A 12,464-nucleotide genomic window follows, 5' to 3' on the forward strand; every position below is an offset into this window, starting at 1 on the left:
CAATTTAATATATGGGTTTGACAGACAAATGGCACCCACAGGCCATGGTGATGGGCAGGGAATACCAACCAGAATAAAATAGAATATATTGGGACTAGGAGGAATGAGCTAACTTAGTCCAGTCATAGAAAAAAGTCTTGATAGTTTAACGTTTTTTAAAACATAAACACATTCAGTTAGGTGATGCTGCAGAAACGGGTTTTCAGGTGAGATTTTCATGAAATGATGGCAGAAGGGTTTTTGAAAGGCGTTTCAAAGATAAGAGACCGCAGGGCAGAAGCTGATGAAAAGGAGATACAGTAATGCACATACACCACACATCATAGACGGATTTGCCTGATTACCTAACAAATCAATGCTTATATACAGAAATTAATTTTGTCATCTTGTCGCAGGAACCAATGGAGCTTTTATTCCCCCATGTGGAGAGTTGGTTAATCAGTATCACTGTAAGGCGTCAGTTAATATTTCCATTGCTGGCAATTTGCTCCAGGTTTCTGCATTTTTTTTAGAAGGGGAAATATCTTCACCTGTCCTTGGCATCCAGGTATACCAGTTTAGTGGGTGCTGATGGGGTTAAGATGTTTTGATTTATCAGCATCTATAGAACCAGTTTTTATTACTGCTGATACTGACCACCAGACTGAGAGGATGCAAGGGAAGATAATTCTATTAGTGGCTGTGATAAACTCATGTTTACAAACATCACCTATTTGCCATCAACTTGATGATCTAGGCCCCTGTCCAAAGTCCACTGAAGGTAATGGAAATATTGACCTCAGTGAACTTTAAGTATATGTATATGGTAAAGGGATTATCTATTTTTTGCGAAAACAATGAGGAGTTCTTGTGGCACCTTAGAGACTAACAAATGTATTTGGGCTTAAGCTTCCATGGGCTAGAATCCACTTCATCAGATGCATGGAGTGGAAAATACAGTAGCAGGTATATATATACCTAGTACATGAAAAGATGGGAGATGCCTTACCAAGTGGGGGGTCAGTCTAACGAGACAATTCAATTAACAGTAGAATACCAAGGGAGGAAAAATCACTTTTGTCATGGTAATGAGGGTGGCCCATTTCAAACAGTTGACAAGAAGGTGTGAGTAACAGTAGGGGGAAATTAGTATGGTTAAATCAGTTTTTGTAATGACCCATCCACTCCCAGTCTTTATTCAGGCCTAATTTTATGGTGTCCAGTTTGCAAATTAATTCCAGTTCTGCAGTTTCACATTGGAGTCTGTTTTTGAAGTTTTTTTGTTGAAAAATTGCCACTTTTAATTCTGTTATTGAGTGACCAGGGAGGTTGAAGTGTTCTCCTACTGGTTTTTGAATGTTACAATTCCTGATGTCAAATTTGTGTCCATTTAGTCTTTTGCGTAGAGACTGTCCGGTCTGGCCAATGTACATGGCAGAGGGGCTATTTTTTGCCTTTGCACTCATTTGTTAGGTTAGGTCAACTATAATACAGTACAGTCGAACTCAAAGAGGCATAAAAATAGAAAAGCTGCAACACTATGTAACCTCTGCTTTGAACCTACCAGCTTCTGGAACTCAGAACTCTAGAAGCCTGACCTTATGCACGACAACAACAACAGTCAGAGCCCTCTGACACCATTTCTCAGCATGCCTGGAGTCACGGATGGGTACAGAATGGACTAGAAACTCTTGGTAAAGCCAATAGGGAGGCTTATGCATGGTGTGATATGGACAAATGGTTTGCTGAGCCAAAGATGAGTCAGGGCTGCTCAGCCCCTCAGTGGGAGGATCCAGCGTGACTCAGTGGCAGAGCCCAATTTTAGTTTCAGTTTTGAGCTTTGAGTTTGGGAGCTGAAATAAAAGCAGAACAGCCCAGAAAGTCTCTGATTTACTCCTCCGCCCTACAAAGAGAGCCTTTTAACTGCTGTGGGATCTAGTACATGGGAGGAGCAGCTCCAGCCCTGCAAAGTACATAATCCAGAATGGCTGAGATCTGACCATGCGCTAGTTACTGAGAGCCAGCCAAGATCTCCACAGGCAAGAGAGGATCCTGCCCTGCTCTGGGGCAAAAACAAAGTAAGGGGACTCCTTTCTGTTCAAGCCAGCCAGTATTCACAACACTTGTATCCAGACTCATCCTCAGCATACTGCTCACATTAGAAGGTACCAGGGAGGGATCTGGGGATTGAGATAAATTGTGTATATTAGAGGTTGGGGAATTTGTTGATGTGTTAGTATTTATTAACCGTAACCCTTTCCTTCCCCAAATAATATATTCCTGTTCCCAATAAAGTCCCCTTGTTATACTGTTATTTTTGGGGGGTGCCAATTGTTTGCTGGGGTTTGTGTTGATGTACTTCATTGTTTCTCGTGTACTGGGTTTTACGCTCCTATCCACCAGTGGTAGAATTATTCGTGTTGGGCCCAGTGAGGAATCACCAGGCATCACTAAAAAGAAGCCAGCCCATTCAGGGAAAGGGGAGAAGCCACAGCAAATAGCAAGCACCAGGGAGAAGACTTGAGTTACACCTTATAGAGGAGGAGGGGGACTACGCTCGATCATTGTGGAAGTGTAAAGAACTGGGGGCATAAAAACTGTCCATGAAAGTTTATATATTCACCAGAAAATTCATAGCTTGTAAAACTTCACAGAAACCTGAGTCATTTGGTTGAGGACTTGTATTCAATTTGGAACAATATTTCCCATCTGCTTTGTTTACAGACACACAGAGTGGTTAAGCACTGGAATAAATTGCCTAGGGAGGTTGTGGAATCTCCATCACTGGAGATTTTTAAGAGCAGGTTAGACAAACACCTGTCAGGAATGGTTGAGACAATTAGTCCTGCCATGAGTGCAGGGGACTTGACTAGATGACCTCTCGAGGTCTCTTCCAGTTCCATGATTCTATGATTTCTGGGTTTTTATTTAAAGGCACACATATTTTATTTTAACTTCAATGAAAGGTTTAATTCAGGTTTGGACCAAGATTTGGGATGGTTTTTATTTTGTCTGATCCTCTTTTCCACAATGCCTTGCCATCTTTTCTCTAAGCTAGAAAATAATCTTCACACTGTCATGAAATGCTCTTTGTGCAATTAAGTGAAGTATTAGGGAATGTGGCCAAGAATTCATGGAAGCTGTGGTCTTTAAATACAGTGGTGAAAATGTTGAATTCTGGGCCATTAGTGTACATCTTGTTTTCAGGGTTAAACAATCGCAACATGTGAGGCCAGGAAGGAATTTTCCCTCAGGTCACATTGACAATGACCACGGGTTTTTTTCTCCTTCCTCTGCAGCATCAGGGTGTGGGTCACTTGCCAGGATTATCTGGATATATATATCTCACTTAATCATTTCCCTGCCATTGTGGAGGCCTCAGGCACTTGGGCACCTCTTTCCCTCCTATTCTCTGCCTGTGGCACATGACAGTTTAGTCTCCTGTGGGATGTAATACTTTGGTCTCAGTTCCATTGTTGGACTCAGTGTGTAGGCACTGGGTGGTGTTAGTGGCCTGTGATACACAAGAGGTCAGACTAGATGATCAGGTGATCCCATCTGGCCTTAAGCTCTTTGACTTTAAACAAAAGAATATGCATATCATGACAGAGAATTCATTAGACCTAATAACAAAAGCAAATATCAGCAACATCTTAGAGCAAGCAATGGAAATCATCCCCACTTGATACAAGAGAGTAGCAGAAACAAACAAATCAGTAACCATCAGACTAACAGGTTCAGTTTACACAGACCGAGGATAACACAACACTGGCACAGTCATCAAAAGATAAGACAAAACATCAGGTTCAATGTATTAGGTTCTAAGAGCTCAGAGTCCTGACTCTGCTCCTCTTCCCGTTCTGTGGAGCTCCCTTTCCCTCCCACCTCTGACTCAATCCCTTCACTCCGCTCTCACCACAGCAAGCCAACAGCCTTATGTTCCTTTTATTTTATGCCCCCTGCCAAGCCTCCTCTCAGAACAGAATCACTTTGGACTTCTGCTAACAAGTTCCTGCCCCCTGTCTGTCTTCAAATGCCATCTCTCAATACTGACTCCTGATCTAAGGGGGTTGGGCTCAAAACCCATCAGCTGGGGAAGTATGGCTTATCAGGCACACATGGTATAAGAGATCAAAAGGGCACATGAATGAAATGTTTTCAAATTGCAGCGTTAGATAGGGGAAAAGGACAAACTAAGTAAGGTTAGAAATGATTCCCCTGATACTGAGAAGATACAAAGACCATGTCACTTTTATGAACATCTGCAAAGCCACCTCATTGTCCTCCTTCCAATCCCTCCTTCAAATTCTCATTTGTAATGATGCCTAAAAGCTTAACAGCTAGGCAACAGGTGTGCAGTGATCACAGCCTATCATGTTGTCCAGTACCGTTTCATTGTTTGCTTGCACTCCCCTTCTCTTCATCCCCCTGTTGTCTCTTGTCTTATATTTAGATTGTAAGCTTTGGGGTAGAGATAATCTTTTTTATTATATGTTTTAATCGTGCCTAGCACAATGGGGTCCTGATCCATGTCTCAGGCTCCATGCTGATATTCAATTCATTATTATTAATAATAAAATAATGACTCAAAAATAAGAAAATCAAGAAGGCAGAACTGCACAGCAAAAACTGCAATAAAAAGTAAATTGGAAGAAAGAAAGTGGGTAGCTGAAAGGAAGGAAAGAAACACAGGATATGTACACATCATACATTCAAGAGAATAAAAAAAAATTCAAATAACCATCAATTTACAATATAAGGGCAGATTCAATTATAAGAACAGGAAGAGAGATGGAAAATATCCGGTAGCTTTCAAACCTTGCCCTTCTCGATGATAATATCACAGTGGAAGAGAAAGGGAAAATATCAGGTTTAGGATTAGGGAACGGAGAACTGATTCACATAAAATTTAAAAAAATGAAAAACACAAATCAAACTTGAAAATAACCTTTTGTGAGGCAGGAAAAACTTCCTCACCCCATTGTTATTCATCTCTGTCCAGGTTTCTGATTAAGACTAGAAGCAGAAAGCCCTAACATTTCCTGGTAGAAGTTGCTCTTGTGTATTTCCAGTATAGCTGGGACCAGGAAATCTTGAGAGAGCATGTTATTGTGAGATTTTTCAGATTTGCCAGATAATATGGATAATCAATCAAATGGTGGTGCTTTCTTAAACTAGACTGAATGGGCTTTTAAGGTTTGCTCATCACAGTAAGTTTATTATAAGGACATAATTACGTATGAAAATGATCAATAATCGAAGGAACTTGAATTCTATCAGTTTACTAGAGTTATATGGTCACTCATTATTAATAATTTAATTTCATTACAGTAGGTCCTGTGCTAAGTACATACAGACAGATAGTAAGAAACACTTGCTGCGCCAGACAGCTTACAATCCATGTAGACAAGACAGACAAGGAAGGAACACTATCCCCATTTTACAGATGGAAAACTGGGACACAAGGAGGTTAAGTGATTTGCCAAAGTTTGCCCAGGAAGCCTGTGGCAAAGCACAGCCTAAATGTCTTGAGTCTCAGTCTAGTGCCTTAGCCACAAGCGCCATCCTTCCTTTTCAGCTTAGATTCTAGAAAAGAACAATATAGTATAGCTTCAAAGACCTAAGGATTAAGGATAAACACCAGCCTGCCAATAGTGACTGAGAAGTGATGCCTTAACTTCAGTGAATTTTGTCAAGTACTTTGATTGAGCGTGAGAATATGAGTCCAAATGACTATACAGGAAGAAATCATTTTTTCATGAAGAATATGTGCTTTATTGTGCACACACATTCTTCCTTCAAAAGACAGTAAATTACAGTATTTATGGAATCTTAATGATCTAAACACAGTTGGAGCCTGAAGGTCAAGGCTGCAAACTGCATCCTAAATTTCTGTTCACAGATGAAGTACAGTATTTATTGTGGCACTGCTTGTGCTGCCATAGTTAAAGGTCTGCCAGCGTTGCCATTATAAACCACTATTTCAGAGGGTTATAACTTGCCCATCAATCTTCGCACTGGGATGAAACACAGCACACAAGGTCTCAGCTGTGGGATTGATTTTTGTTGTTGTTGTTTTCTTTACCAAATTACAAAAAAGAAATTCATCTGGTGAGTTTTAAAGTTATGACAGCAATAAAATAAAGGTCACTCGTTTCAAATACTTTTTAGTGTTCCTATTGTATAACCCAGCTATAGCTTCAGCTTTAAGACAAACTTTGCAGGCCATTTATACATTATTACACCAGCACTTAATTCTTTAAATAAGGAATTCCCCCCCCCCCCCCGAAATCGTTAAAAATACTGCAAATAAAGTTGCATCAGTGGATTAGCATTTCCCTCCCAAAAGGAAGCTATGGTGCATCTTGTTATTCTTAAAACAAACAAACAAACAAGCAAATCAGATTTCTAGTTGTACTGCCTGAGTCTCGTTTACACTAAGGGTACATCTAAAGCTGGAGTATCAATTTAAAATGCACGTACATGCTAGCTTTCACAGTACTAGTGTGCTACAAACAGTGCAGCCACGGTGGTGCAGGCTGGCTGCCCGAGTGTATACCTATGTTATCAGATGGGATTGTACATGGGTGGCTATCCCACACCACTATAGTTACACTGCTATTTTTAGCTCACTATCTCAATCAAAACTAGCTTGTGTATGTCTAACGAGCTGGAAATTACACTTAAAGCTGCAGTATAGGCATAAGTCTCCTTTACACTGCCCTGGCTACGTACGGGGGCTTGAAAGGACATGCACATGAAATTTACTATTTACTTAGTGTGAATGAGAATCGGGCCTGTTGTGTAAGACACCTCCCTTTAAAATGGTTTGACAAGAGTCTTCGTCAAATAGCATTGTTGGATTCCATGTTATTGTTTCTTAGTGGCCCTGGATCACATTTGCTTAGTTTCCAAGGTGTATCAAATGGGGGTCTGTCCTGGGTCCAGTACTAGTCAATATTTCCATCCGTGATCTGGATAATGGAGTAGAGATTATGCTTATAAAATCTGCAGATGACATGATGCTGGGAGGAGTTGCAAGCACTTTGGAGGACAGGATTAGAATTCAAAAAACCTTGACAAATTGGAGAACTGGTCTGAAATCAACAAAATGAAATTCAATAGAGACAAGTATGAAGTTCTACACTTAGGTAGGAAAAAAATCAAATGCCTACAAAATAGAGAATAACTGGCAAGGCAGTAGTACTGCAGAAAAGGACCTGGCGGTTATAATGGATCACAAATTGAATATAAATCAACAATGTGATGCAGTTGCAAAAAAGGCTAATATCATTCTGGGGTGTATTAATAGAAGTGTAATGTAAGACACGGAAAGTTATTGTTCCACACCAGTACCAAGTAGAGAGGTCTAAGTCAGAATACTGTGTCAGTTCTGCGTGCCGTACTTTCAGAAAGATGTGGACAAATTGGAGAGAGTCCAGAGGAGAGCAACAAAAATTACAAAAGTTTTAGAAAACCTGACCTATGAGGAAAGGTTAAAAACTGGGCATGTTTAACTTAGAGAAGAAAAGACTGATGGGGACCTGATAAGTCTTCAAATATGTTAAGGGCTATTATAAAGAGGATGGTGATCAATTCTTCTCCAGGGCCTTTGGAGGTAGGACAAGAAGCGATAGGCTTAACCTGCAGCAAGGGAGATTTAAGTTAGATATTAGAAAAAAAAACTTTTAATTATGCACCGCTATAGACTTCAAAGGGAGGTTGTGAATCACTGTAATTGGAGATTTTTAAGAACAAGTTGGACAAACACCTGTCAAGGATGGTCTAGGTATATCTAGTCCTGCCTCAGTGCAGGGGGCTGGACAAGATAAGCTCTTGAGGTCCCTTCCAGCTCTACATTTCTATGATTGTGTGATCTCCACCCTATTGTGAATTGCTCTCTACTTAGGAAGGCAGGAGTACTTCTTCGATCAATTTCTGTAGATTGGAGGATGGTGAAAAGTTAAATTTACATTTTACTTCCATACAGAGCAATTACATCTTATCAAGGAACAAAAGATGATAAACACTGCAAGGATATGAAAATAAGGAGAACACAATATGACCCAATGGAAGTGTTTCTCACTATCCAGAGTTTAGACATTTCCTATTTTTAAAAAATTAATAAAAAGTACACATTTATATTGGGACAGATGCACCAGAGTGCTCTTGTGATGCAAATACAGTCACCCATTTGAAGGCGTTTATAAAGCCAAGGATATGACTGCTTTGTGATGTCAGAGCAACTCAGAGCAGCCACTGAGTATGACTGAATATGGTCTACCAGTCGTTCTTTGGTGAACATCTTCCTTCATGCCACAAGCTCAACTACTGTGAGAATGACATTGATTGGTCCCACCACAAATTTTACTCTTCTGTTAATATCGCCTTCATTATAGCTATAGGACTGATTCATTTGCATTCTAGGCTCCCCCCACAATCTACTTTTCTTATATGGTTGCACCTATTTTATACCATCCTCAATGCTTGGAATAATCTCCCTCTTCTTAAGTACCAAGCTTTCGACTCTCCTCCAAATCCTCCCTGGAGGACCCAAACCAATGCTCATCTTGGAGCAATTAAAGGGAGGAAGACAGAAAAAGAAAAACATTTCCCATCTATTTCGTTTTGAGAAACCATAAAACAACATGATCACTACTGAGCAGGACTTAAATCCTAAACATTTGGGTCTGGAAAGTTGCTTAGAACTATTTTAAAATAGTATGATGGAAACAGTCAAATGGTTGCCTTTAACCAAACACATTTTTTTAAACTAACAAGGAGTACAAATTTCTCCAACTACCAAGTCAACTCTGGAAGCAGAAGTGAGGAAGGCTCATTCTTTCTTCTCTAGAAGATGAAAAGCGGACTGCTTGAGCCATTTAAAACTAGTCTGGACAAAGCACTTTAATATTCAATAGGGAACAATTCAGGCAAGGGGGAGATAAACTAAATGCCCCCGAAGCTCCAAAACGCTAGTTACTATGAGGGGGAAGTTATGGAACATGGCTGACTAAAGCCCTACCATTCAGACCAAGGTACTATCTTTGTCCTATTGAAAGTACCTAGACAAGGAAAGATAAATTAGCACACAAGTACAGATTTTATACATATCACTTTGCTTAATCTTCTGTAAATCAGTGTTTAAATTTTTTTGTAAAGTTTTTAATAAAACATTGAGAAGCATGTCAAATACCATTCGATTTCAAAATATTTTTTCTTTTGAAAGCTTACTGTACCATCTAACATAAATATCTGTCATGCTGCTTGAGTTCCTATAGCACAGAACATCTTGTTAGCAGTGATATCATGTCAGAAATGTTACAAAGATGCACTCTAATCACCTCCTGCACTGGTATGAATTTACATTTTTTGCTGTAAGGATTTTTTTTCTAATTTAGCTTTTATCTTGGATTCTCACTGAGACTTTTAAAAGAGGTATGACAGTTTTGAAAGCTAAGCAATGTGAGATTATTATTTTAGTTGGAATAAATGAATGGAGAACATACTGAACATCCTACCTGTAAAACCCTGGAGGAGCTTGTTGAACTAAGAAGTTTTGCTCCAGACCTTGGAGAACATCATTAAGCATTCTCACTCGGATAGGAGCTCTCTCCTTGGGGTCATTAGCTGGACGCATCTCATCTGACTGGAATAATTCTGCACTGTCCCTCAGTCTTGAAGCCATTGCCAGCAACTGACGAATGTCTAGTTGGTCACCTAGTAATGATAACAGAAAGATACAGGTCTGTAAATTATTCAAAAGGCAATAATTTATTGCTGTTGTCAATAAAATAACCTATACTTTTTAAAAATGGCCAAGTTGTCTTAGGCTGGAACAAAGGCATCCCTGATGGAGTTAAACCATGGGTCAATGGAGCCTATAATCTATTTCACATGTACAGTAATTTCTCCAGCAGTACCAACTTGTGCAGTGATATCTTAAAAATCTTACAAGCTAAGAAGAGTCAGATCTGGCCAGTATTTGGATGGGAACCCTGCAATGAAAACTTACTTCTGCAAGAAGTGATGGTTAAATATCAGTAGCTGGAAAGCTTCTTTCTGAGACAGTACGGATCCAGTGCTGTTAGATACTGCTTCTCATGCCACAGATTCTCTCTCTTCAATATGTATGTATTAGTCTACTGCATCTGAAAACCTATCCCTATAGTATAAAAGCACCAGCTCCTGCCCTTTCACCCTTTTCTCCCTCATAAAAAGCACAAAATCATACACACCAGAGCAAGAATTTACTTGAATTCCATCTCTCACCTTAGAATACTAAGCATACTGAAACTCTGTAGCCCATAAGGCTATCTTGCCTTTATTATATCCAGCAGTTATGCAAGAAACCTATAGGCCTGTATCCTGTAAGACATTAGCTTCAGCCATTAGCATAACGCTTGAGGCCTATAAACTTTGGCACAGATAAATGGCCCAACCTTAACCCCTACGTTTGAGGAACAGAGTGCGAGGGGGAGTTTTGTCCATAATGACACCAGCCAATGACAGACACCTGAGCTAACACCACCTTTCGGAAAGTTTTGGAAAGAACATCCAACCACAAGAGTGCCATGGCAACAAATTGACATATATGATAACAAGTTGAGATCATGAATATACTAACCTATAGAAGGACATCCCAACATTAATAGGGTGAGGAAATACAAATAAGGAAGAGGAGAGAAACCCCTACTGGCACTAGACATGGTGGCATCAGTATAACATATTATGAAAGCTGTGTCCCAGGCTGTGTGTTGTAGGGGAGAAAGAGAGATGTGGCCCCTGAGAGGTGCCAGAATGATGGCCACTGGTGGTGATGATGAGGAAGATAATGGCTAACATTTTGGGTTGTTCTGCAGGGGATGGTGTGAGTGCAGATGTTCAGATGTACTTTCTGTATTATCTCTATGTACTGAATTAGAGTGTTTTTGACTTCGCTAAATGTATTGATAAATTATTATAACTATAGAAGTTTTCCTATAATGTGAGTGTTGCAGCTGTGCACATCAGGGTTCCCAATATATATAATAATTTTCATAATACTGGGCCTGATCTTGGGACAAGAACCTGTCAACCCTCAAAGTGATAACTGGGAATTCTTAAGTAATCAATAAATAAATATAATTAATAAACTATAGATTGGGCTACAACTTCTTAAAGGTTAATCACATTTGTAGAAGGGGTTTGAAATGATTCCTCTACAGTTAAACTGTAAGTAAATGCAGACGCTGTTAACACTTAAAGGGACATTTAAGTGTTATACTCCAATTACCTCAGTGTTTTCAAAATTATTAACACCACAGTGAAAGATAACCTGGCCTGATATTTGCAACCGACGGAGAAATTGAACAAATGAGAGCTTATACCAATGCACAGCCCAGATTCAGTTGACATTGTTCCTGATTTAACGAGAAGAGAGAAAAAAATGAGCTGCATGAATTGGAGAAAGAAAAGGAGTACTTGTGGCACCTTAGAGACTAACCAAGGTGCCACAAGTACTCCTTTTCTTTTTGCGAATACAGACTAACACGGCTGTTCCTCTGAAACCTGTCATGAATTGGAGAGTCTCCTGAGTTGTGGAGTGTACTCCCACCTGCAGTGCTGGTGAAGAGTATGCTCTCCTCTTAGTGCGTGCACAGATCCCAGTAAGGGTTCACAGAATCAACAGTGTTCTGGTAAGAGCAAGATCTCCCTGGCCTATTAATGATGGGAAATGAAACTAGTGATCCAAAATGCATCATCATGGTGGAGAAGACCGCAGGTGGTGTAGCAGAGGTTGCCACATTTGCTGAAGTATCAATATGAATTTCAGCACAGGCAGAAGTCACTTTGAGGGGGGAAAGTGAGAGAGGGTGGGTTAGGGTCAGATTTGGTTTGGGATAAGATTTCTTTGGGACATAGGGGAAGGAGAGGTTGGGCTGCTTCTAACTGTTTTTAACTTGTTTGCTATTCCCTAATGAGGATGGATGATAGGCAGTGATCCTGTACCACTGTATTGACATAATTATGGATTAGAACTGTGAAGGTTAGTGACTGATTACATTAGGTTGACAACTCAGTCAAATATTATTTGAAGGTATAAAATGTAATCATAGGAAGCAGAAAATTTTTGGAAAAATATTACATGAAAAATTAATGCTCTTACTTATCAAAGCTTATCTTCTATTTTATCTTATTCTAGCTTATCTTCTATCAACACAGCATGGGGAGTAGGTGGCCAGCCCTCTGTGGAGAAAGAAGTGGTTAGGGACTATTTAGAAAAGCTGGACGTGCACAAGTCCATGGAGCCGGATGCGTTGCATCCGAGAGTGCTAAAGGAGTTGGCGGCTGTGATTGCAGAGCCATTGGCCATTATCTTTGAAAACTCATGGCGATCGGGGGAAGTCCCAGACGACTGGAAAAAGGCTAATGTAGTGCCAATCTTTAAAAAAGGGAAGAAGGAGGATCCTGGGAACTACAGGCCAGTCAGCCTCACCTCAGTC

General features: G+C 40.0%; 1 protein-coding gene across 3 annotated transcripts in view; it reads right to left on the minus strand.

The window, feature by feature from the left end:
- Positions 1–12,464, minus strand: part of NAALADL2 (N-acetylated alpha-linked acidic dipeptidase like 2) — a 935,367-nt gene that overhangs the window by 32,385 nt on the left and 890,518 nt on the right. For all 3 annotated transcript variants that reach the window (XR_012669850.1, XM_075132103.1, XM_048862820.2), the window contains one exon: positions 9,501–9,699. Coding sequence is in view for 2 of the 3 variants with exons in the window: in XM_075132103.1 (XP_074988204.1) it covers positions 9,501–9,699 (199 nt within the window). In the remaining variant the exon portion in view is untranslated. The remainder of the gene's footprint in view (positions 1–9,500; positions 9,700–12,464) is intronic.

This window comes from Caretta caretta, chromosome 9, assembly GCF_965140235.1.
Source record: "Caretta caretta isolate rCarCar2 chromosome 9, rCarCar1.hap1, whole genome shotgun sequence".
NCBI lineage: Eukaryota > Metazoa > Chordata > Testudines > Cheloniidae > Caretta > Caretta caretta.